The 23750-nt window shown below is 37.5% G+C and overlaps 2 protein-coding genes across 2 annotated transcripts; both read left to right on the top strand.

Annotated features, from left to right (window-relative positions):
• Positions 1-1670: 1670 nt before the first annotated feature.
• Positions 1671-2618, top strand: LOC101425375 (olfactory receptor 56A3-like). Its single transcript, XM_004463199.1, has one exon. The coding sequence runs from the start codon at positions 1671-1673 to the stop codon at positions 2616-2618; it is 948 nt and encodes a 315-aa protein (XP_004463256.1).
• Positions 2619-19081: 16463 nt separating this feature from the next.
• Positions 19082-20023, top strand: LOC101424932 (olfactory receptor 52E8-like). The gene has a single exon (XM_004463198.4). It carries the CDS (start codon positions 19082-19084, stop codon positions 20021-20023), a length of 942 nt encoding a protein of 313 aa, XP_004463255.1.
• Positions 20024-23750: the final 3727 nt, after the last annotated feature.

Raw genomic sequence — 23750 nt, forward strand, 5'->3', positions numbered from 1 at the left:
AATATGACTTTCAAAATCCATGTCCTTTCTCTTAACCAAATTTTGTATTTTCCACTTATCAATGGATATGTAGATAAGTGGATAAGTAGATAAGAATTTGTTTTAATTCTAAAAAAAAAAATTCTGCAGCTTTGTCTCTATTTTGCTATATAGTCTTAAATTGTGCCAAAACTATCCTTTCAACATATTTCTTATATTTTTATTTTTATTAGATTTTTTCACTTCTAGGCAATATGAGTGATTCTTCCTTTAAGTATACTTATCCTTTGCTTATAGTTTCAAGTTAATCTTTCATTTCTTAAAATCAAGGAAGGAAATTTTCTCAATATTTTTGTCAAGTAACTTTAATATCTCAAGTTACTGAGGACTGGATTCTCCTATCTATAGCTTTGTGCTCTTTTTAAATTAGTAGTGTTTTACTATACACAGCTCAATTTCTGTAGACTATTATCTGTTTAACATATTTGAGGCCTGAGGAAAAAAGTGGTTCCTCAAGAAAGCATTTAAGCTTGCTTTTGCTATTTTCTGGGGGCACTTCTAGTCCTGAATAATTTTCAATTCCTTCTTGAGCTAAATAATTGACATGTAGTCAGTCTCCAAAGTCAGAAAAGTGCCAGCCTGAGGTTCAGGATTTACAGGGAAGATTTTCCCCCTACAACAAGCTATGAAGTAGTCAGTTTTCTTTGAAGTTCCAGGTAGTGGTGTGAGAGAAGTTGAAGGAGTAGGCTTCTAGTACACACCCCTCTAAGTGTGCAGTGCTGGGGATTCTCATGTACGTGCAGATTACATAATCAGTTGTCCACCTGTGTGAGCCCTGTTTGGTCATTTTTCTCTATGCTCTATGAGATAATGAAAACTGGTGCTTAAATTCATGAAATGCCACAAATACTCTTGAGTTGAAAGTGAAGATCAACGTTGATTTAACTCTCTTGGTTTCACACAATTCCTGGTCTGAGAATTCTTTATTTTCTGTCTGCGAATGGATGTATTCAAAGAAATCCAATATAGATAGGTGTAGGCATAAGTACAGCTACAGCTACAGCTACAGATGGCACAGATACAGACAGAGACCTAGGTATGATCAGGAGTTTGTTCTAGGTACTCAGTCAATCATTCATCTAGAAATCTCAGCTTTTACTCCCTTTAAAACTTAATGTTTATATGTGACCATATTTAAAACTAAAAGAGATCTAAAAGTAAATAAAATCTTGATGGGCGTGGATGTCATCTTGCCTTTAGACTGCTTTTCTATGCATTTTAAAATTTGAACTGAAAGGTTATCTCTGCTTTAGTGCCTTTGGTTTAACATGTTTCATTTAAATAATATTCTACTTAATTTCTGACAATTCACTAAAAAATAATTTGAGTTTAATTAAACTCAAAAGATAAAGTCACACAGGAAAATGTCATATGAAACACAGATTAAAGAACAAAGGTAGAGAAACATCATTTATTACCCCATTCTTTTATATATTCAACAAATATTTGCAGACGTATCTTGTGCTATAAACAAAGTGCTAGGCACAAGGATGTGGGGTGCATGAGGTAGGTTTTGTCCTTACCCATATGGATCCTATGTGTAAATTATCTAGTCATCAGGGTGGGAGGTAGAATTAACTCCTTTTTCTTCTTCAGCCACTCAGTCATCTACCACACTGTCATCACTGCCAATGCTGCCTTATAGCAACAGCTCCCACTCTACTCAAGTCTCTGAGTTCCTCCTGAACTGTTTTGTTAGATCGCCCAGCTGGAAGTACTGGCTCTCCCTGCCCCTCAGCCTCCTCTTCCTCCTGGCCATGGGAGCCAACACCACCCTCCTGATCACCATCCGCCTGGAGGCCTCTCTGCACGAGCCCATGTACTACCTGCTCAGCCTCCTCTCCCTGCTGGACATCGTGCTGTGCCTCACGGTCATCCCCAAGGTCCTGGCCATCTTCTGGTTTGACCTCAGATCCATCAGCTTCTCAGCCTGCTTCCTCCAGATGTTCATCATGAACAACTTCCTGCCCATGGAATCATGTACCTTCCTGGTCATGGCCTATGACCGTTATGTGGCCATCTGCAAGCCTCTGCATTACCCATCCATCATAAATAACCTATTTGTGGCAAAGGCTGTTGTCTTCATCTTTGTCAGGAACACGTTTCTTTCTGCACCTGTTCCTATCCTCTCTGCCCAGCTCCATTATTGTGGAAAAAATATAATTGAAAACTGTATCTGTGCCAATCTGTCTGTGTCCAAGCTCTCTTGTAATAATGTTGCCCTTAACCGAATCTACCAGTTAATTGTGGCATGGACTCTTCTGGGCTCTGACCTCATCCTCATTTTCCTCTCCTATACTTTCATCCTCCAAGCTGTTCTTAAACTCAAAGCAAAAGGGGCAGCCACCAAAGCTTTGAGCACTTGTGGCTCACACTTCATTCTCATCCTCTTCTTCAGCACTATCCTGCTGGTTTTTGTTTTCACCCATATGGTTAAGAAAAAGGTTTCCCCTGATATTCCTGTCTTACTTAACGTCCTACATCATGTTATCCCTGCAGCTCTGAACCCTATTGTCTATGGAGTGCGAAGCAAGGAGATTAAACAGGGAATTTGGAAATTACTGAGGAGGAATGGTTGACAATAGAAAGTGATTGTGCTTTTGCTTTTCTTTTCTGGGTCAGAATACTCTAAAACTCAATTGGAAAGCAAGAGCTTTAGGGAAGGAGAAAAATTCAGAAGAATTTTTTCGTTTGAAATTTCCAAAAGTCTCCTCTTTTTAGCACTAACATTTCTATTTTTGAAATAATTAAAATAATGTATGATAACATTTTCTAACAAATCATTTTATTATCACATATTAAAAACTCATAAATCCATCCAAAGAGCACCATCAGTAGTATTCAGTGAAATCACATGTTTGTGCATTCATCAACCCAACCATTTCCAGAGCACTTTCATTACTCCAGTAATAAATAATAAAACAAAAAAATAAACAAAACTCATCACCTCTCAATCTCTCTATGCCTTGCCTGTCATACATAGCTGCTATTGTTTTTCCTTCTCTCTAGACTATTTGTATTTATATTTTGTAAAAACAATCTTACATATGCCATATCACCCATGTTTGTGTTTTACATGACATTGTACTAACTTATACAGTCCTATACAGTCCCGTGTTATAATTTTTGGTTCTCCATTAGTAATATACATGACCTTAGACTTGCCTTTTCAACCACTCACATACCCATAAAATACCACATCATGATGTGCTTTAACCATTTCTATTCATTTCCAAAGATTCACAAACAACATTTTTTTAACAATTCTGCACAAATTAGCCCTCAGCTTTCCATTCTCTAACCTCATTCTATTTTCTGATGATCTATATTACAATTATTAAGTCCATGAGTTTACTCAATATATTTAGTTCAAATAACAATCATACGGTATTTGTTTTTTTCTATCTGGCTTGCTTTACTCAAAATAATGTTCTCTGGGTTCATGCATGTTGTCATATACTTCACAACTTAATTTCTTATCACTGCATAATATTCCATTGTATATATGCACAACAATTTGTTTATTAGTTTATCAACTGATAGATACCTGTGTTGTTTCCATCTTTTGGCAACTGTGAATAATGCCACTATGAACAATAGTGTGCAGATGTCTGTTTTTGTCACTGTCTTCAGTTCTGACTGCATACCTAGCAACGATATTGTTGGGTCACATGGCAAGTGTATATTCAACTTTTTAGGAACTGCCAAACAGTCCTCCACAGAGGCTTTACATTTCTACATTCCCACAGAAGTGAATAATTGTTCCTATCTTTCCACATCCTTTCCAACCTTTACTGTTTACAGACTTGTTAATAGCAGCCAGTCTAATAGGTTTGAATGATACCACAATGCAGTTTAGATTTGCATTTCCCTAATTGATAGTGGTATTGAACATTTTTCCCCATGTTTTTTTGCCATTTGTATTTCTTCTACGAACAATTGTCTTTTCAAGTCTTTTGCCCACTTTTTAATTGAGTAGCTTTATTGTTGAACTGTATGATCTCTCTGTATATCACAGCTATTAAACCCTTATTGGATATGTGATTACCAAATATTTTCTCGTATTGAGTTGGCTGCCTTTTCACCCTTTTGTCAAAGTCCTTTGAGGTACAAAAGTGCTGAATTTTGAGGCAGTCCCATTTATCTATTTTTTTCTTTTGTTTCTCAAATTTTGGGTATAAGGTTTAAGAAACTACACCAAAAGATCTTGAAGACATTTTCCTACATTTCACTGAGGACTTTTTTGTGCATGTAATTTTTTAAAAACTAATTTATTTAAGTATATCACTCATACATAGACATACATAAAGAATGGGGGTATATGGAGAACTCATATTTTTTGAATGTAATATTAAAAAATGAATAAATACAAAAATAAAAAATAAATAAAATAAAAAGAACATTCTCAAAACATTACTACTAACCGAAGTATTTTCCGCAACCAACCTTATCATTATTATCTTTGTATCATTTATATATGAACATACATAAACAATTAAGTGTATAGCAAAAGTTGTGAAATTACAAAGCAAACATGCATAACATCATACAGGGGTCCCGTACACCCTCCACCAACACCTTGCATTGTCACAAGAGGTTTGTTACAAATTATGAAAGAATATTGTCAAAACCTTACTACTAATTGTAGTCCTTATTTTATATTTGGTGTATTTTTCCCTCAAACCACCCTATTGTTATTTTTAAAATGTATTTTATGATAGAAGTTGTAAACTTATAAAACAATCATTCACATGTGCACAATTCCCAAATAAAACCCCTCCATCAACACACCACACTGTGGTGGAATATTTGCTACAGATAAGATAATATCATCTGACTGTTACCATGTCTATAGTGTACATTGGGTTCACATTTTCCATACGGTCTCATTATCAACATAGTACATCTTTCACATAGATGCAAGAATATTATATTATTACTGCTAACCAGTCCATAAGTCACTCCAGCTGTATTTTTCCCATGCTTCTCCACATTCCCATCACCCTGCAGTAGTGGTGTACATTTCCTCTAGTTCATAAAGGACACTCTTGCATCTGTACCATCAACTACAATTCTCATCCACCTCTTAGCTTACTGTGCTATTCATTTCCTAGATTATTCTCTAGCATTTCTGTCATTTGGCGTTTACATACCTAGATTACCATTTTCTGTCACATCCCCATTAATAAACTGTTACTCACTATGTGTTACCATCCACTCTATACATTTCCACACTTTTATAGTAAAGCTAATTAAAACTTCTACATATATTTAACATCAGTAGTCCATCTCAGTCCTCCTCTTATCTCAAAGAATCCACCACCTATCACCAGGGCCTTTTTTTTTTTTTAAGAAATGTCTTTATTTATTTATTTTTTTAAAGATTTATTTATTTCTCCCCCCTTCCCCCTTCCCCCTTCCCCCCCTCCTCCCTTCCCCCCTCCCCCCTCCCCCCCTCCTCCCTTCCCCCCTCCCCCCTCCCCCTCCCCCCTCCCCCCTCCCCCTCCCCCCTCCCCCCTTCCCTCCCTCCCCCCTCCCCCCTTCCCTCCCTCCCCCCTCCCCCCTTCCCTCCCTCCCCCCTCCCCCCTTCCCTCCCTCCCCCCTCCCCCTTCCCCCCTTCTCCCCTCCCCCCTCCCCCCTCCCCCCCTCCCCCCCCTCCCCCCCCTTCTCCCCCCAATTGTCTGTTCTTTGTGTTTATTTGCTGTGTCTGCTTCTGTTTTCATCAGCGGCACGGGAATCTGTATTTCTTTCTGTTGGGTCATCTTGTCGTGTCAGCTCTCCGTGTGTGCGGCACCATTCCTAGGCAGGCTTCACTTTCTTTTGCGCTGGGCGGCTCTCCTTATGGGGTGCACTCCTTGCGTGTGGGGCTCCCCTACACGGGGACACCCCTGTGTGACTCGGCACTCCTTGTGCCCATCAGCACTACGCATGGGCCAGCTCCACACGGGTCAAGGAGGCCCGGGGTTTGAACCGCGGATCTCCCATGTGGAAGACGGACGCCCTAACCACTGGGCCAAGTCTGCTGCCAATATGCCCTGTACATTCCACAAGCACTGCCTTCTTATTTTACTTCTTTTAGCTATTAACTTTGTAAGATGCAAAGAGGTTGGTCAAGTTTAAATGACTTTGCTGCACCTTTTCATATCAAAGAATCGAGAACTACTGACAAGGAAGGCCACGCCTGCCTCTCCCATCTGCCTGTCTGGCTGGCAGGGAAGGAAAAAAACTTGCAAGTTGGTGAAGGACGACTGTGAAATCTAGAGTAAAAGCAAAAGTTGGTCCAAGGTGTCCTACAGGTTGTAAAATGCAGTTTAATCAGAGTGCCATTTTTTTTTTGTTCAAATGATTTTAATTATTGGAATGCACAATTTGCCAGGTCTTAAAGATATTTTCCTACAATTTCTTCTAGAAATTTTATGGCTCTTGCTTTTATTTTCAGGTTTTTGATCCATTTTGAGTTAATTTTTGGATAAGGTGTGAGATATGGGTCTTCTTTCAGCTGTGGATATCGAAGTCTTTCAGCACCATTTGTTGAATGGACTGTTCTGCCAGAGCTGTGTGGGTTTGACAGCTAGTCAACAATCACTTCACCATACCTGTGAGTGTCTGTTTCTGAACCACAGATTTTGTTCCCTTGGTCTATGTGTCTGTCTTTATGCCAGTACCATGCTGCTTTTTTAAACCACTATAGCTAGGTAATATGATTTTAAGTTTGGAGATGAGGGTTCACTTTTCATTTTTATGATGTTTCTAGATATTCAGGACCCCTTACCCTTCCAAATGAATTTTATAATTGTGTTTTCAATTTTTTTTGTATTTTAGTGCTGGTGGAATTTTTATTGGGATTGCATTGAATCTGTATATCAATTTGAGTAGAATTGACATCTTAATGATAGTTAGTCTTCCAATCCATGAGCATGGAATGTTTTTCTGGTTATTTAGGGCTTTTTTGATTTGTTTTAACATTGAGTTGCAGTTTTCTAAATACAAGTGCTCTACCTTATTGGTTAAGTTTGTTTTTGTCTATTTGAGTTTTAAATCAGCATTTAATCTTATTAGGTATCCCTTATATGTTATGCATCATTTTTCTCTTGCTGTTCTCAGAATTCTCTCTTTGTCTTTGGCATTTGAAATTCTGATGATTACATGTCTCAGAGCTGATCTATTAGGATTTTTTCAGATGGGAGTACACTGTGCTTTTTCAACATGGATATCTATGTCCTTCAATAAGGTGGACAATTTTCTACCATTATTGCTTCAAATATTCCTTCTGCCCTTTTCCCTTCTCTTCTCCAGGGACACCCATCACACATATATTTGTGCATCTTTTGCTGTTATTTAGTTCCCTGAGACCTTGTTCATTTTTTCCATTCTTTTCTTCATCTGTTCTCTTGTATGTTCACTTTCAAAAGCCATTTCTTCAAGCTCACCAATCCTTCCTTCTGCTTCCTCAAATCTGCTATTATATGATTCCAATGTTTCTTTTAATTTCATTGATTGCACCTTTCATTCCCATAAGATCTGCTATTTTTCTATGTTATGCTTTCAAATTCTTCTTTGTACTCATCCAGTGTCTTCTTAATATCCTTAATCTCTTCATTCATTTCATTGAATTTATTAAAGAGATATATTTGAACATCTATGACTAGTTGTCTCAATTCCTTTATGTCTTCTGGAGGTTTATCTTGTTCCTTTAACTGGGCCATAGCTTTCTGTTTCTTGGTGTGAACTGTAATTTTTTGTTGGTGTCTTGACATATGTATTACTAGAGTATTTATTCCAGATGCAGTTTTTCTCTTTAGTTTAGGACTTCCTGCCCTTCCTCTCTTGCTGGTTGTGCAGTAGGAGCCCAGGTTGTAATTGGTGTTATAAGCTGTGGAAGCTCAAGCTGCCCTCATTTCCCCAGAGACCACTAAGCTTCTTCCAACTTTCTCCTTTGCCAGGGGTAGAGAAAAAGCCACTGCTCTGTGGAATAATCCAAATCATGCAGGCCTAGACTGTAGTTGCTGGAGAGACTGATGAAGCTTCATGCCCTTTTCTCCCCTGCCTGGGGCAGAGATGGAGATGCAGGTGTGGGCAGCAATCTTTGCAGTGCGAGTTCAAGATGACCACAGTTGCCCCAGTAGACTTCTAATTTTCCATCTGTGCCAGCCAAAGGTACCTACAGTTACCTGTATAGGCTGGTGCAGGGCTGCAAGACCCCTCTCTGTCAGTAGTGGGCCTGAAGCCTAGGCTAGGGCTGCAGGCTGATGTGGGTGAAAGAACCTGGTTCCTACTGTCACTGTGATCTTTGGTCAGTCAGGCTTCCCCTCAGGCTGGAGGCAGATTCAAATGGTGGCCACCGTCCTCTTTCTCACTTGGGCAGATTCACACCCTACTTGTTCCCAGGGTTATATCTTAGCCAGGTCAGTCTACCAATTAGTAGCCAAAATCAGCAGCCAACTGTCTCCCCCTTCCCTGTTTTTGGGAAATGGAGCTTCCAATTCCAGCCACAGAATAGCTTCAAGGGTTGCTTGCACCATCAGAGTAGGACAATCACTGTCCTCTGTGGCTTGGCCAGTAATTTCCTGGAGAGGCTGGCACAGTTCCCCCCTGCTGGAGGTGTCACTGGGGCCTATGCTAGATCTGTGATATAATCTGGATGGGAAGAAGCTGGTCCCCACCAACACTGGGATTTTCAATCTGCCTCACTTCCTCTTGTGCCTGGTGTGGAGTTGAGATGGTGGCTACTGGCCTCTTTCTGACTTGGGCAGGTTCAATCTTTCTCTGTTCTCAGGTATGTACTTTATCCCACTGAATTTACTCATCAGTAGGTTAAGCTGGTACCCAACCATCTCTTCTCCTCATTTTCTGGAAGTGGAGCTTTTAATTCCAGCCACAGAAACAGCTCCTGAGGTAGCTTTTACTTCCAGTGGAGAATGGACACCAGCCTCTGTGGCATGGAGTGCTCTACCTATGACTCTTCTTGGCAGATGAGCAGTCTCCTCCTTCCATTCCCTCAAGTATTTTCCAGGATGCTTTTCTGGCCTCCTGCAGTTCCCAAACAGGTGCTTCAGGTAGCTCCAGAGAGCTCTAGGTGTTTACTAACTGCCCTGTAGCAGGGGCTGACTCTAGGAGTTCCTTACTCCTGCTGACATCTTGCTGATTGTCTATTTCTTCTTTTTTGATGTGTAAATTTATGGCTATGAGTTTCCCACTCAGTACCACTTTTCTTGCATCCCCTAAGTTTTTATATGTTGTGTTGTCATTTTCATTAGTTTCAAGGTAGTTACTGATTTCTTTTGAGACTTTCTCTGTGGCCTGACATAGGACTTTCTTGGAGAATGATCCATGTGCATTTGAGAAGAATGTATATCCTGCTATACTTGGATGTAGTGTTCTGTATATGTCTATTAGGTCCAGATCCTCTAATACACTATTCAAATTCTTTGGAATAATATATCATTGATTCTCTGTTGAGATGTTCTGTCTAATGATGATAATGGTTATTAAAGTCTCCCACTATATTTGTAGAGGCATTTATTTCTCTTATTTGTTTTTCCAGTGCTTACCTCATATATTTTGAGGTGCCCTGATTAGGTGCATAAAGATTACCCATTTTACTAATATGTAGTCTTGATCTCATCCTCTCAAAATAGCTTTGAATTTAAAGCCTATTTTGTGTGATATTAGTATAGCTACTCCTGCCCTTTTTTGGTTAGTGTTTGCTTGTATAAATGTTTTCCACCTGTTCACTTTCAACTTACTTGAATCCCTGGGTCTAAAGTGCATTTTTTTGTAGACAGCATATAGAATGGTCATATTTCCTTACCCATTCTGCCAATCTGTGTCTCTTGACAGGTGAGTTTAATCCATTAACATTCAGTGTTATTACTCTCAAGGAATTACTTACATTAGCCATATTTTCTTTGGATTTGTGTATGTCATGTTTTTTTATTTCTCTTTTTTGTCTTTTTGGTTGTTCTCACACTCTCCTCCATCTCTGTCTTTCCTGTTTTTCTCCTTCCTCCTGCAAAACTCCCTTTAGTATTTCTTAAAGGGTAGGTTTCTTATTGGCATATACTCTCTTAGTTTCTGTTTAACTGTGAATATTTTGAACTTTCCATCATTTTTGAATGCCAGCTTTGCTGGATAGAGTAATCTTGACTGGGAATTTTTTTTTCTTTTAGTACTTTAACTATGTCATACAACTGCCTTCTTGCCTTCCATGGTTTCAGATGACAAATCAGCACTTAATCTTATTGAGCTTCCCTTGTAGGTGATGGTTCTCTTTTCTATTGCTGCCATCAGTATTTTCTCCTTGTCTTGAGCATTGAATAATTTGACAAGTATGTGTCTTGGGGTAGGCCTGTTGGGATTTATACTATTTGGGGTACACTCTGTTTCCTGGACATGTACATCAATCTCCTTAAATAGATTTGGGAAGTTTTCAGCCATTATCTCCTCCACCATCCCTTTGCTCCCCTTTCCCTTCTCTTCTCCTACTGGAGAAATATAATGCATATATTTGTGCATTTTGTGTTGTCTTTCAAATCCCTAAGTCCCTGTTGGATTTTTTTTTTCTATCGTTTTATGTATGAATTGTACAATCTGTTTGATTTCAGATTTACTGTCTTTCCCATCACTTAGTCTTTTCTCTGCTTCTTCAAATCTGCTGTTATTTGCTGAGAGTGTACTTTTGATATTGGAGGATGCCATTCATTACCATCATATCCATTATCTTTTTGTGTATGTTTACAATTTCTTCAGTATGTTCTCCAAGTGTTTTCTTAATATTCTTAATCTCTTCCTTCACTTCATTAAGTTGGTCCATGATATTTGATTGGAGAGTTTTAATTAGTTGTTTGATGTTCTGCTCTGCTTCCTGGGTTTTAATTTGTTCATTGGACTGGGCCATGTGTTCTTGATTATTGGTTTGGTTTGTACTTTTTTGTTGGTGTCTGGTCATTTTTTCTCTGTGGATTTATTCAGATGATTAGTTTCTCCTTCTAGTCTCAAGTTTTTTAGGTGGTGTTTCAGGGTGCATGTTAATTTTTTTTCTTTGCCACTTTGTTATTCTTATTCTATTAAGTTTTTGTCTAAGTTTTTGTCTAAGTTACCTTGAAAGAAAAAGATTAGGGCCAGGGAAAGTAGAAGAGGTAAGGCAAGAAAAAACATAATAGTAGTATTGGTAGTAAAGAACCATATACAACCTAGAGGAATAAATATTAAACTCATATAAGCAGCATATAGTTATAGGAATAAGAAACTGGAGTACCAACAATGAAATGTGAAACTGAATATGGAGAATATAGTATGAATTAAAAGGCTAGTATGATCAGGAGTGAAAGAAAAGAGAAAAAAACAATAGGATAAAGAGTTAATAAAAGATAGAAAACAGAATCGAAGTGTTAGAAATAAAAAGCCAGAAAAATTGGGAGCTAAACAAAGAAAGGGAATGTAAGAGCATCAACAGAAAGTGGAATGTAGACAGATGTAGGAAGGAAAAGAGATAGAGTTGGTAACCAAAATCAGTATACACAGAAAAGAGGAGGCTAACGATGAAGAAGCACAGCAAACAATAAATGAGCTAGCAGTACCTAATTGAAAAAAGGAAAAAAAAAGGATAAAGGAAGAAAGAAAGAAAGAGAGACAGAAAGAAAGAAAGAAAAGGGTGAGGGGATACAGAGGAAGGAAAGGCAAAATAACAAGAAAAAAAAAACACAAGCCCTCAAGCAAGGTGGCATCCAAATGATAAAACAACAACACAGATTTCTTTCTTAAGTTCTTATTTAGGGAAAATAAGAGACCCAAGGCAAGCTAATACAAAGATATTATCTATGTTTTCCCTATCTCAAAGTATCAGCTAATATCCCAGTGGATCACTACTCTAAGAGGAGCTGTGAACTGAGCCAGAGATCTTGTACATTCAAGGCTGAAACTCCTCCACTGAAACAAACCCTCCTTCACTGTAAACCTGCTCCTCAAATAAAGTTCCCCTTCCAGGGACAGGATAGACTCTGCAATTGAATAAACTGATTGGGAATCTGCCCTTACCCCTTTCTCCCTTTCTCATTTCCCTCTCTCCCAGGGCAGCAGGAAGCCACTGTGAGAGTTCCCCTCTGAAATTCAAATGGGACTCTTGTGAACCAAATCACCACTGAAAAACAATGACTCTCAGTCTCTTTGAGAGAGAACACCCACACCTTGCTGGGAACCCTAAACATGCTTATGGAGTCCTACCAAGCACTTCTTACTGTCCCCCTCCCTTAGGTGTGTTGCATAGGATTAGTTAATTGCCTGGCTCCACCTTCTCCCAGACATAACCCACAGAGGTTAGGTAAATCGTACTTCCTAGGCAGATTCTCCTCTTCCCACTTCCTGGTTTCTCCTCAATCCAATTGGTATGCTCCTCAAAGCTCAAAACAGGGGTGTTCAGACAATTGGACCTGCACTCATCATAGGGTTCCTCTGCACCCTTCACCAGAACCCTCCCACTCTCAATTTTTTTCCTTTGGCTGTGAGACCAGCGAGTTTTGGGGAAAACTGGGGTTTCTTGCCCATCCCACGGTTTTACCTTGAGCAATCACTCTTCTTGTCGCACTCTCTCCAGATCGATTTCCAGCAGCTTCCTGCTTTGTGGATTCCCACAACAGCTCACTCAGGCAGGATTTTGTCCTTTCTCAGCTGTTTTTTTGTAAGAGCTATGATATGGGAGGTCTTACTCTGACGCCATCTTGCCCTGCCTCCAGAGTATTTATTCTTAACAGCACACACAGATATAGCCTTTTATGATGTACTCTCAGTAATTACATAGCATCAATTCTATATTTTGTTGAAAATCGACTGAAGGAGAGCCAAATAATTAACAATTGTAACCATATTTTAAACCTTCATATTAATTTTGATGATTTCATTTTGTTCCACCTGTCTTTAGTGTTCATCATTTCTGTGTTCTTGTATTCATTTGCTGGCTGTGTTTTGAAATTTTTTTCGAAGATACCAGGGATTGAACCCATGACCTCATACATGTGAAGCATGTGCCCAACCACTGAGCTCCACCAACTCCACCGGATATGGTTATTTTCTCTTAACAAATCAATTTTATTGATACATACTAATAAAGCATAAATCCATCCAAAGTGGACAATCAATGGTATTTGGTCTAATCATATAGTTGTGCTTTCATCACTTCAATCATTATTAGAATATTTTCTTTATTCCAATGACAATAATAACAATAAAAAAACAACAACAAAAAAACAAACATAAAAAACTTATTGACCTCTCAATCTCTCTCTTCTTCCCCTGCCATTCCTAGTCTCTATTTTGTTTCCTTCTTTCTAGTATATTCATATTTATATTTTTTAAAAACAGTTTTATATATGCCATATTACTCATACTTATATTTTACATGAGGTTTCACTATGTTATACAGTCCCATGTTACATTTTTTAGTTTTCTTTCTAGTAATATGCAGTCCTTAGACTTTCCATTTTAGCCACTGTCATACCTATATGACAGCTCTGGATATGACAGTGGTTCATAGTTCTGCTAGTCACAAACACCACTCTCACTGTTGCTCTTCATTTCCAAAGATTTACAAAAAAACTTTTTACCAATTCTTCACAGATTAATCCTCAGATTTCCCTTCTCTAACTTTATTCTATTTCCTGGTGACCTATATTCTAATTATTAACTCCATGAGTTTGCATAATACATTTAGTTCATAATACCACAGTCATACAGAATTTGTGCTTTTGTGTCTGGCTTGTTTCACTCAACATAATGCCTTCCAGGTTCAAACATGTTGTCAATAAGCTTCATTTCTTTTTACTGCTTCATTTCTTCTTACAGCTGCATAATATTCCATCATATGTATATATCACAATTTGTTTACCATTTCATCAATTAGACACCTAGGTTGTTTCCAACTTTTGGCAATCATGAATAACACCTCTATGAACATCAGTGCAGATGTCTGTTTGTCTCACAGCTTTCAGTTTTTCTGGGTATATTCCTAATAATAGTATTGCTAGGTCACATGACAAGTTTATATTCAATTTCCTTATGAACGGCCAAACAGTCCTCCACAGTGGCTGTACCACTCTGCATTCATATCAACAGTAAATAAGTGTTCCTATCTCTCCACATCCTCTCCAAAATTTACAGTTTTCCAAATTTTTAACAGTGGCCACTCTAATAGGTGTGAAATGATATCCGTTGTAGTTTTGATTTACATTTCCATAATTGCTAGTGATGTTAAACATTTTTTCATTTCTTTTTTTTTTTTGCCATTTGTATTTCTTCTTTGGACAACTGTTTTTTCAAGTCTTAGGCCCATTTTTTAAAAATCAGGCAATTCGTATTTTTATTGTTAAGTTGTATTGATCTGGTTATTTTAATCTAATTCAGGGTTTTTTGCAAATGGCCAGACAGTAAATATTTTAGACTTATATGGTCTTAGTCACACATTCTTCTTTTTAAATATGCTATATATGCAAAAACAATTCTTAGCCTTTTAGCTGGACAAGAACTTTATTTAATGATAATAAATATTCTTTTATACTTATTTTTTGAGATCTCATTTTGTTATTAGTTTTCATTTTTAAAATTCCCTTTTGATTATTCTTATGGATTCCAGTTTTCTTCTGAAATTCTCTATCTTGTTATTTATTTTCTTTAGTATATTAATCATAGTAATGCCAAGGTCCCTGGATTGTATTTCCAATGTCTGGTTGTCTTGTGAGTATGTAGGTTTCTTTTTTACTTTTGTTCTCTTACTTGTTTTGCCTGGTAGCTTTTTTATTGAAGTCCAGATAATATGTTTGAAAAATTGTAGTAGTTTTTGAAGACATTATTTGTTTGTCTACATTATTTTCTCTTCTCCTTTGGCAGATTACATCACTACTATCAAGGTCTGAACTCTATAAGGATTATATTGTAAGGTTTTATTTACTCTTGAGATGTGGCTCCAGGAATTTTTACTATGTACTATCCTCTTTGGTATGGCCTGAACACTAAATATTGTCTCCACAAGACCCACAAAACTCCAAAGTTATGCTCTTCTTTTCATTTGCTTTTTTTTCCTATGCAAATTAAGAATCAGAAACTAGCTCTAGTAAAAAGGTGGTGTTAATTTGGGGGCTCTTTTCCTTATGTCTCTTTTCACTCTGGGATCTTGGTTCCTCACATCCTGGCTGCTTTTATAGCTCCCAATAGGAATTTTTCTTCCTAACACTGATTATTTGATAAAAGTTTTGCAGGTTTCCTTGCCTCTGAGTGGCTGCCCTCTCCCTGGTGTTCAGCCTCTTTCCATGCTCCTTTAGTCATTAAACAACTGATGGAGGAAATAGTGAGTAAAATATTAGGCTAAGCTTAGTAATCTTGGTCCTTCCTGTTTTTGTTACCTTAGAAAGTCTCACTCACATGCTTCATAAGGAGTATGGTGAAGGGATAAATAGATATATCAAAATTCAAGCTATAACACAGATGATCTAAAAAAAGAGCAAGGAGATTGATGGAATATGTCTCAGTGAAGAAGATGGCAGAGAATCATTTTCACTACCCAAGAATTAACCAGGAACTTTTAGTCTGGAAAGCAGAAAATTATACAGATTCTCATTAGAAGAGAAAGAGTAGGTGACACTTGCTCCATAGTTTTAGTGTAGTTAGGGAGATTCTTGGTAGAACTCTCCAGTGAATATCACTTCGTCTATGCTAAGAGACCAGGGAGACTATAGTTCCCATCCAGGGCTTCAGGTGTTGATATAAATGCCTTTTCATTGTTCAGGAAAGTGAGGGCCCCAGAAAGATGCCAGGGAATGTTTTCAAAGTTTAACCTTTCAGAGACATTTGGAAATCAAGGTGAAGTTGTGGTATGTTGGATAGGATTGTAGGCAATAACATGATAGCTAGAGAATGAGTTCATACTAAGCTAGGATAGACAGAGGGAGTGCAAGGAAGTGTGTAATAAAGTCAGTTGGAAAGAGGATGAAGTGAGCACACACAGGCAAGCTCTCTTGCCTTGCAGATTTTATGCCCATTAACTAACATGGCTACAAATAACTTCCTACATGTACATATATTTCATTGTATCCATAGTCCCAAACATCAAGTCATAAATGAGATGCAGAAGAAAATTCTCTGTATTAGTTCATCTGTTGTTTCTCACCTTTTATATTAGGAACCAAACGTGAATGTCAAGATGTAAGGACAATGTTCTCCTGGTACCTAGCACATTTCTTGGCATAGTATATGAAATCAATAAGTATATTTTTTGGATGAGTGAAATTATGAATTAATGCATCTTGAAGCATGGTTATGAAACCTGGTAGAGTTATTAATTTGTTTTATTTTGTTTTTAATAGGACCCAAGGACAAGGTGAGAAGGCACCTGAGAAGTAAGATAACATGTGTAAAGTTCAGGTAGTTTCATAGCCTCATATGCTGAGGGACTGGGAATTAGGTAAAGACCAAATGAAAATGTTTAGAGCAGGGCTTCTCAACCCAGGCACCACTGACATTTTAGGCTGAGTAATTCTTGTTCCAGAAAGCTGTCCTCTTCATTGTAGGATGTTTAGTAGCATCCCTGACCTCCACCCAGTCTATACCAGTAACATTTAGCCGCAGTTGTGACAACCAAAAATGTCTCAAGACTTTGCCAAATACCCCTAGAGGGGCAAAATCACCCCCTGGTGATTGAGAACCCCTTCTGTAGAGAATCTCTTCTCTTTATCCTCAGTTAGAGGACTTGAGATGGTGGTGCAAGATGGACATTTGCAGGGAGGAAGAGTAGGAGAATGCAGATTTATGAAAATTCCTGTTTGATATATGTTCATTCCAGAGCATTATAAGTTGTGGGTTCAAAGAGAATCTGGGGCTCAGTCTCATCACCATTCTGTGTAAAAATTTGAGATTCTATGAATAAATGTTGATAGTATATTCCATACATATATATTTACAGAATGAATAAGTGACTTGCTGCTTTGTACATTATTTATAGGTTCTGAAATTGACTGGGTTCTCAGGAGGGTACTAATTCTGGCAACTCCTCTTGGAAAATTGGTGGGGAGAAAAGGATAGACTGTCTTGCTTTGGAAAAAACAGTAAAATTTCTACGTCTTCATACTCTAGGTGGGACTTGAGAGTGGACAAGACAATCTTCACTCTCAATTAAAGGTAGAGCCATCCATCTTCACAATCTGGAGAAAGTCATATAAGTGCCATAGACTCCAAGTTCTGGATGGCAAAATGATGAACTCATCCCATGAGGTAAGGCCGCTGATAATTTTGTTTCCTGTTCTCACTTCACACATACTCTTCTTTCTACCTGGAATGAAAGTTCTGTACTTCTTTCTTTGTAAAAATACAATTACATCTTTTAGCCATTTTACCTCCTCAGTGGAGTTTTTTTTTTTTTTTTGGTCCTAATCCATACCCACATTTTCTTTTCTGTGTTTTTCCCTACTACCATGCAATATTTTATTGAAATTTCCTCTCCTTATTTATGTTTCCCTTCCTATACTGTGAGAGCATGGAACAAGATTTTTTCAAATTTTCTGTCTAAATTGCATAATCCAAGGTCTGGCACATAACAGGAAGTCAATAAATATTTGCTAACATGAACTGCAAATGGTCTTTTCTTGCCTCCTTTATTGATGCTTTTATGTATGACAGTTTTCCATTACAGAACTGAGAAGGGAAATATATCTTTCTTCAAATATTACTTACCCTGATTCAGCAGCCTAAATTATTTATATAGCCTCTTTTCTTAAGATAATGCCCCCAGGTTATCCCTCACTTCTGCTATTCTTCATAGATACCAGATGGACCCCATTATTTGCCAAAGGCTGGTTCTATCCTGGGTTAAAGGAGGATATGATGACTTTTCTATGAATCCATCTTTCAATTTCCTGGTAACTCCAGAATTTATCATTTTTAGACTCTTTGAAAAGTTATCTCATCTCAAGGAGTTACCTGATAATGAACTTCTCCTATCTTGATTGCCTCAAACTATTAATTCACAATAAATAAATTTGATAAGTATGCTAGTTGCTATATAACAAAATCACTTAAAACATTCCTCTTCCTTTAGTACTAAAAAGGGGACATCCAGAAAGATGTCAAAATCTGGACTACAGGAAAAATTTTGCTGGATTCTAATCTCAAGGGCATCTAAAGTGATGTTTCCTTTCCCATGTATTTGAATAGGATGTAGTTCAGGCAATTGGAAACCTTTTAGGTATTCTGGATTAACCTTCCCAAGACAGTTTCTGTAATGAGTTTGAGCTTTTGGGATTCAATGAGTGATCATATCATTTTAATCCAAAATATTTCATAAACACAAGATTCATCCTAACTTTAAAAGTCTCTGTGCAAAATATGAACAAACATTTTCTTCTCTTTCTTTATGCTCCAAAAATTCTAACGAGCATGGCTTTTTGGAAGACCTTGTTAAAACTGAAATTGTGTTACTAAACCTCTGGGGCATGCTGATTGTTATTTTGCTTTCCTTCCCTTGATCACTGAACAAACATTTATTTCAGAATTTATATGTGTTAAATATTGTATTAAGCACACCAACAAACAAAAGTGAATTTGTGGTCTCTGCTTTATAATCAGGTGGTTAGAAGTGTATTTACACAATTAAACATATACATTTTAAAGGTCCTCAATTCCCCAATAAGGGAATGGGTTGGGTTACATATGCTAAAATATTTTTCATTTAGATTTAATGCACTGTATGTAACAGCACCAGATTCAAACAGCAAAGACTTTTATTGTACTTATCTCTTTTCCACTTCACTCCTTACTCCAAATGTCAACCTGGAAAATGGAACTATATAGGCAAGAGTGAGGCTAGGTTTATTACTGGAGCCATCTGATGCTCAGGTAGGGATATCAGAAATGTTTAGGTAACATTCAATGAGAGAAAAAGACTATTAAATTATATTTTGCATTTTATTAGGAAGCTGGACAAAGAGAGAAACTGGGCATTAATCACTAATGGGAAGTCATCATCTGACACTGATAAGCACAGTCACAAACAGTGGCAGAAAGAATGTCCATTCCTAATGACACTCAGTTCCATCCTTCTTCATTCCTCCTGATGGGCATCCCAGGACTGGAAGCTGTGCACATCTGGATTGGATTCCCCTTTTTCTGTGTGTATCTTGTTGCACTCCTGGGCAATGCTGCTGTCCTTTTTGTGATCCAGACTGAGCAGAGTCTCCATGAGCCCATGTACTACTTCCTGGCCATGCTGGACTCTATTGACCTGGGCCTGTCCACAGCCACCATCCCCAAAATGCTGGGCATCTTCTGGTTCAATCTCAGGCATATATCCTTTGGAGGGTGCCTTTCCCAGATGTTCTTCATCCACTTCTTCACTGCCATGGAAAGCATTGTGTTGGTGGCCATGGCCTTTGACCGCTACATTGCCATTTGTATCCCCCTCCGGTACACTGTGATCCTCACCAACAAAGTCATCAGCCTCATTGCAGGTGCTGCTGTCCTGCAGAGTCTGTGCATGGTAGTTCCACTGGTGTTTCTCCTCCTGAGGCTGCCCTTCTGTGGGCACCATGTCATCCCTCATACCTACTGTGAGCACATGGGCATCGCCCGCCTGGCCTGTGCCAGCATCCAAGTCAACATTATGTTTGGCCTTGGGGATATGTCTATTTTATTTTTTGATGTGCTCCTTATTACTCTCTCCTATGTCAGGATCCTCTATGCTGTCTTCCGCCTGCCCTCCTGGGATGCCAGACGCAAAGCTCTCAACACCTGTGGCTCCCACATTGCTGTTATCTTAGCTTTTTTCACACCAGCATTTTTCTCTTTTTTGACACACCGTTTTGGCCACAACATCCATCAATATATCCACATCTTGTTGGCCAATCTATACGTGGTTGTTCCTCCAGCCCTCAACCCTGTAATCTACGGGGTCAGGACCAAGCGGATTCGGGAGCGAGTGCTGAGAGTTCTTTTTCAAGTAGATGATTAACAAGCAATTGTCTTTCAATATCTTAATTTATGTTTCCTCCTTATGCTCATAAGAAAAATTTGTGTGCAGTGTAGAGCTCTGTTGTCTAAAAATATGGACATCACCATTCCAGGGTCCAAGGATGAAGCAATAAAATATGGATTAGAGTGGATTTACTGATATTCTACTATAGAACTATTGTGATTACTATTGGGATAAATTGTTGCATTGATGTGGAGAAAGTAGCCATGGTAGTTGCTGAGAGCAGGGAGAGGGAAGAAGAAATGTGATGTGAGGGCATTTTCGGGGCTTGGAGTTGTCCTAAATGATATTGAGGGGACAGATGCTGGACATTATATATCCTGCCATAACCCACTGAATGGACTCGGGGAGATTGTAAACTACAATGTAAACTATTATCCATGTGGTGCAGCAGTGCTCCAAAATGTATTCACCAAATGCAATGAGTGTGCCACAACGATGGGGGAGGTTGTTGGTGTGGGGGGAGCGGGGTGGAGGGATGTGTGGGGTATATGGGATCCTCTTATATTTTTTCATGTAACATTTTCTGTGATCTATGTATCTTCAAAAAATACAATTAAAAATGATGGGTGTGGGGGCTCAGGAGTGGAAATATGAGTACCTCTTATGCTTTTTATTGTAACATTTGTGTTATAGATTATCTTTTAAAAAGATAATTAAAAAATAAAAGAAAATTTTTTAAAAATTTAAAAATAAAAATATGGAGAAAGAGGTATAAAGGGTGGCAAAGGTAATAATAGCATTCCTTTATCTACAAATTGAAACCTTTGAATTTAAGGATTTTAATGATTTTATTGATGACAATATTGGAATTTTAAGAATTGTATTTTTACCAGGTACTTTCATTTATATTGTTTGATCATTAAGGTAGTCCTATAATGTAGTTTCTAGTTTTAGATGAATATTTTGATGTTTAGAATTGTTAAATTATTCACCTTAAAATCTCATAGGTAGGTAAGTAACTAAGGCAGATACTTTAAAAATTGTAATAGAGGCAATATAAGTATAAAATAATGTAATTTTCTCAGGGATTATAAATGGTTTTGGTGATATGATTCTCGAAATAATAATGACAATATATAACTCTTACTAGCATTCACTATTCTAAACAGTTTACTTATATTAATATATATATTTCTGATGTAACTTTTATAATATGGTTACTTTTATGATTTCCAATTTCATATGAGTAAACTGTGGTTCAGAAAGTTCTTAGTAATGATGTGTGATTGAGAATTTAGATCCAGACACTTAGGGAAATAGAAGTAATGCATTTAGAAATAGAATAAAGAGAGTAGGTAATAATACTCCATGATTACAGAAGTTACATTCATTAAATAAATATGTATGAACTTCTACTTATACCAAGTTTTATGTGACTGTTTGGTGATAGATGATAAATCACAAATTTATGTCCTTAGAATCCCATAGTAAGATAGATAGGCTGTTAAGTCTAAGAAAATTATGCTATGGGATTACATATTAATTCATATTTGGGGAAGCTAGAAATTTGTAATAATATACAACAAATGATGCTGGATGTATCATTGATACATATTGAATGTAGCCACACAAAACAATTTTTTTTTTGCACCTTTCTACTTTAGTAGTAATCATACAACAAGGTATTTACCTCTTCCGTAAAGGGGTATTCATTTGAAACCACATTCAAGTTTGTCTGCCAGAATTATGTTTTCTGTTTTACATCATTAAAATGTAAAACCAGGAACAGCAGGAACCATGAGTGAATTGGCAAAGATAGTGACACAAACACAGACCAAGTTGGATGATTAATAATAAACACATAAGCTAAAAACACACTGGCAGGACCAAATTCAAGAAAATTAGTGACAGATCTAAAATAGACAAAATCACATCCATATTGCCAAAGACCATTACATAAAATCTCCTCCTAAGTGCACGGAGACAATTAGAAAATCTAGCTGTAATCCAGATATCACCCATTTGAAGGAAACAGAGCGCTGGTGAAGCAAAAACAAAAGGGAGTTAAATCTCCATGTAGAGAACCATATCTTCTTCGGGAGATTACCTGACTCCATCAGCTAATTCTAACATGGGAGCCTTTGCCATTTCCTGGACAGGAAGAAAGTAAAATCTAGGCTTGCTTTCTATTTGCTGTTAGAGACTTGGGTAGCCTCAGTCATACAGCTGATTTTTCCTGATGATATTTATTGATTTCTGGTCTGTGTAGGTGAGAGATTTAATCCCTAATGAAAGCCTCTGAAAAGCAGAGCAAAGCTTTCACAAGTGTTATGTGTAAAAGATGAGAGTGGGCCTTTCACATCCAGGGGACAAAGTGAAAACAACACTCAGTTGACAACCCTATAGAGCACTTAGAGGTGAAGCAAACAGAGTTAGTCTTATTCATGCTTCACCCCATCTCAATGAGATGATGAGTTGCTGCTCTAGCAGGAAGAAAATAATTTTATTTGGAGCCTAAGCAACTTTTCTCATGGAATGTCTGGCAATAAAACTAGACAAAAGACAAAAGATAGGACCGCATGTCCAACCATCAAGGGAAAAAATTACAAGAGTGAAACAAACTTGCAAAAATGAACCAAATATAAGAGTTAACTATCATGGACTTTAAAACCACATGAGTAATACGTTAAAAAATAAAGGCAAAAATAAACAAAATAAATGAAAATATCACTGGAATTGTACCTTATACAAGAGATTCCAAAGGATATTTGAGAACTAAAAAATACTATATTCCAGTTTAAGAAATTACTAGATGGTTAGAAAAGAATATTAACCACAACAGAATATAGGAGAAGTGTCCAAACCAAAACACATATAAGAAAAAAATGTGGGATTTCAAATATATGTAGACAAAAAATGCATATAACAACAATAAAAAGGTAGGGAGGAGCGAATGTGGTTCAAGTAATTGAGCTCCTGCCTACCAAGAATGAGGTCCTGGGTTTGGCTCCCAGTGCCTCCTAAAGAAGACAAGCAAGACAGCAAGCTGACACCATAGGCTCACATTGTAAGCTGATGCAATGAGATGATGCAACAAGATACACAAGGAGGAAAACATAATGAGATCACAAGAAGGCAGGGAGTGGAGGTGGCTCATGTGATTAGGTGCCTCCCTCCACATAGGAGGTCCCAGGTTTGGTTCCTGGTGCCTCTTAGAAAAGGAAGATGAGCACACAACAAACAAGACATGGCAACTACAAACAATGGGGCATTGGGGAAAAATATAATAAATCTTAAAAAAAAGGGAATGAGTAAACAATTAAATAACTATATGATCTAGTAGTGGTAAAGGAAAGAATTTTAATGGGCTGTAATAGGTCCACAGTGGATGTCAAAATCTTTAGGGTAACTAAAACAGTACTAAAAGAACCTATAGACAACAATTTATTAGAGGGAAAAGGGATAAAAATATTTTAATAATTCAAACATCAGAGAAGAAAATATATAAGAATATGAAAAGAAAAACAAGCCAAAAGAGAAAGGAGAAGACACTGCCATGGAATAGAAAAGCCAAAGAACCCAAAGATTGACTACCCAGAAAGTTACAAATCCCTGGAGAAGCAAGCCTCCTAGAAAATGCTTTGTTTTAGACTTCTGGCCTGTGAAACTATGAACCAATAAATAAAGTTGTTTAAACCTACCCATTTCATGGTATTTGTCATAGCATTATGTATGAGATGCTATATTTGATAAAATGGTTGTA

Source organism: Dasypus novemcinctus, chromosome 10, assembly GCF_030445035.2.
Source record: "Dasypus novemcinctus isolate mDasNov1 chromosome 10, mDasNov1.1.hap2, whole genome shotgun sequence".
In the NCBI taxonomy this organism is placed as follows: domain Eukaryota; kingdom Metazoa; phylum Chordata; class Mammalia; order Cingulata; family Dasypodidae; genus Dasypus; species Dasypus novemcinctus.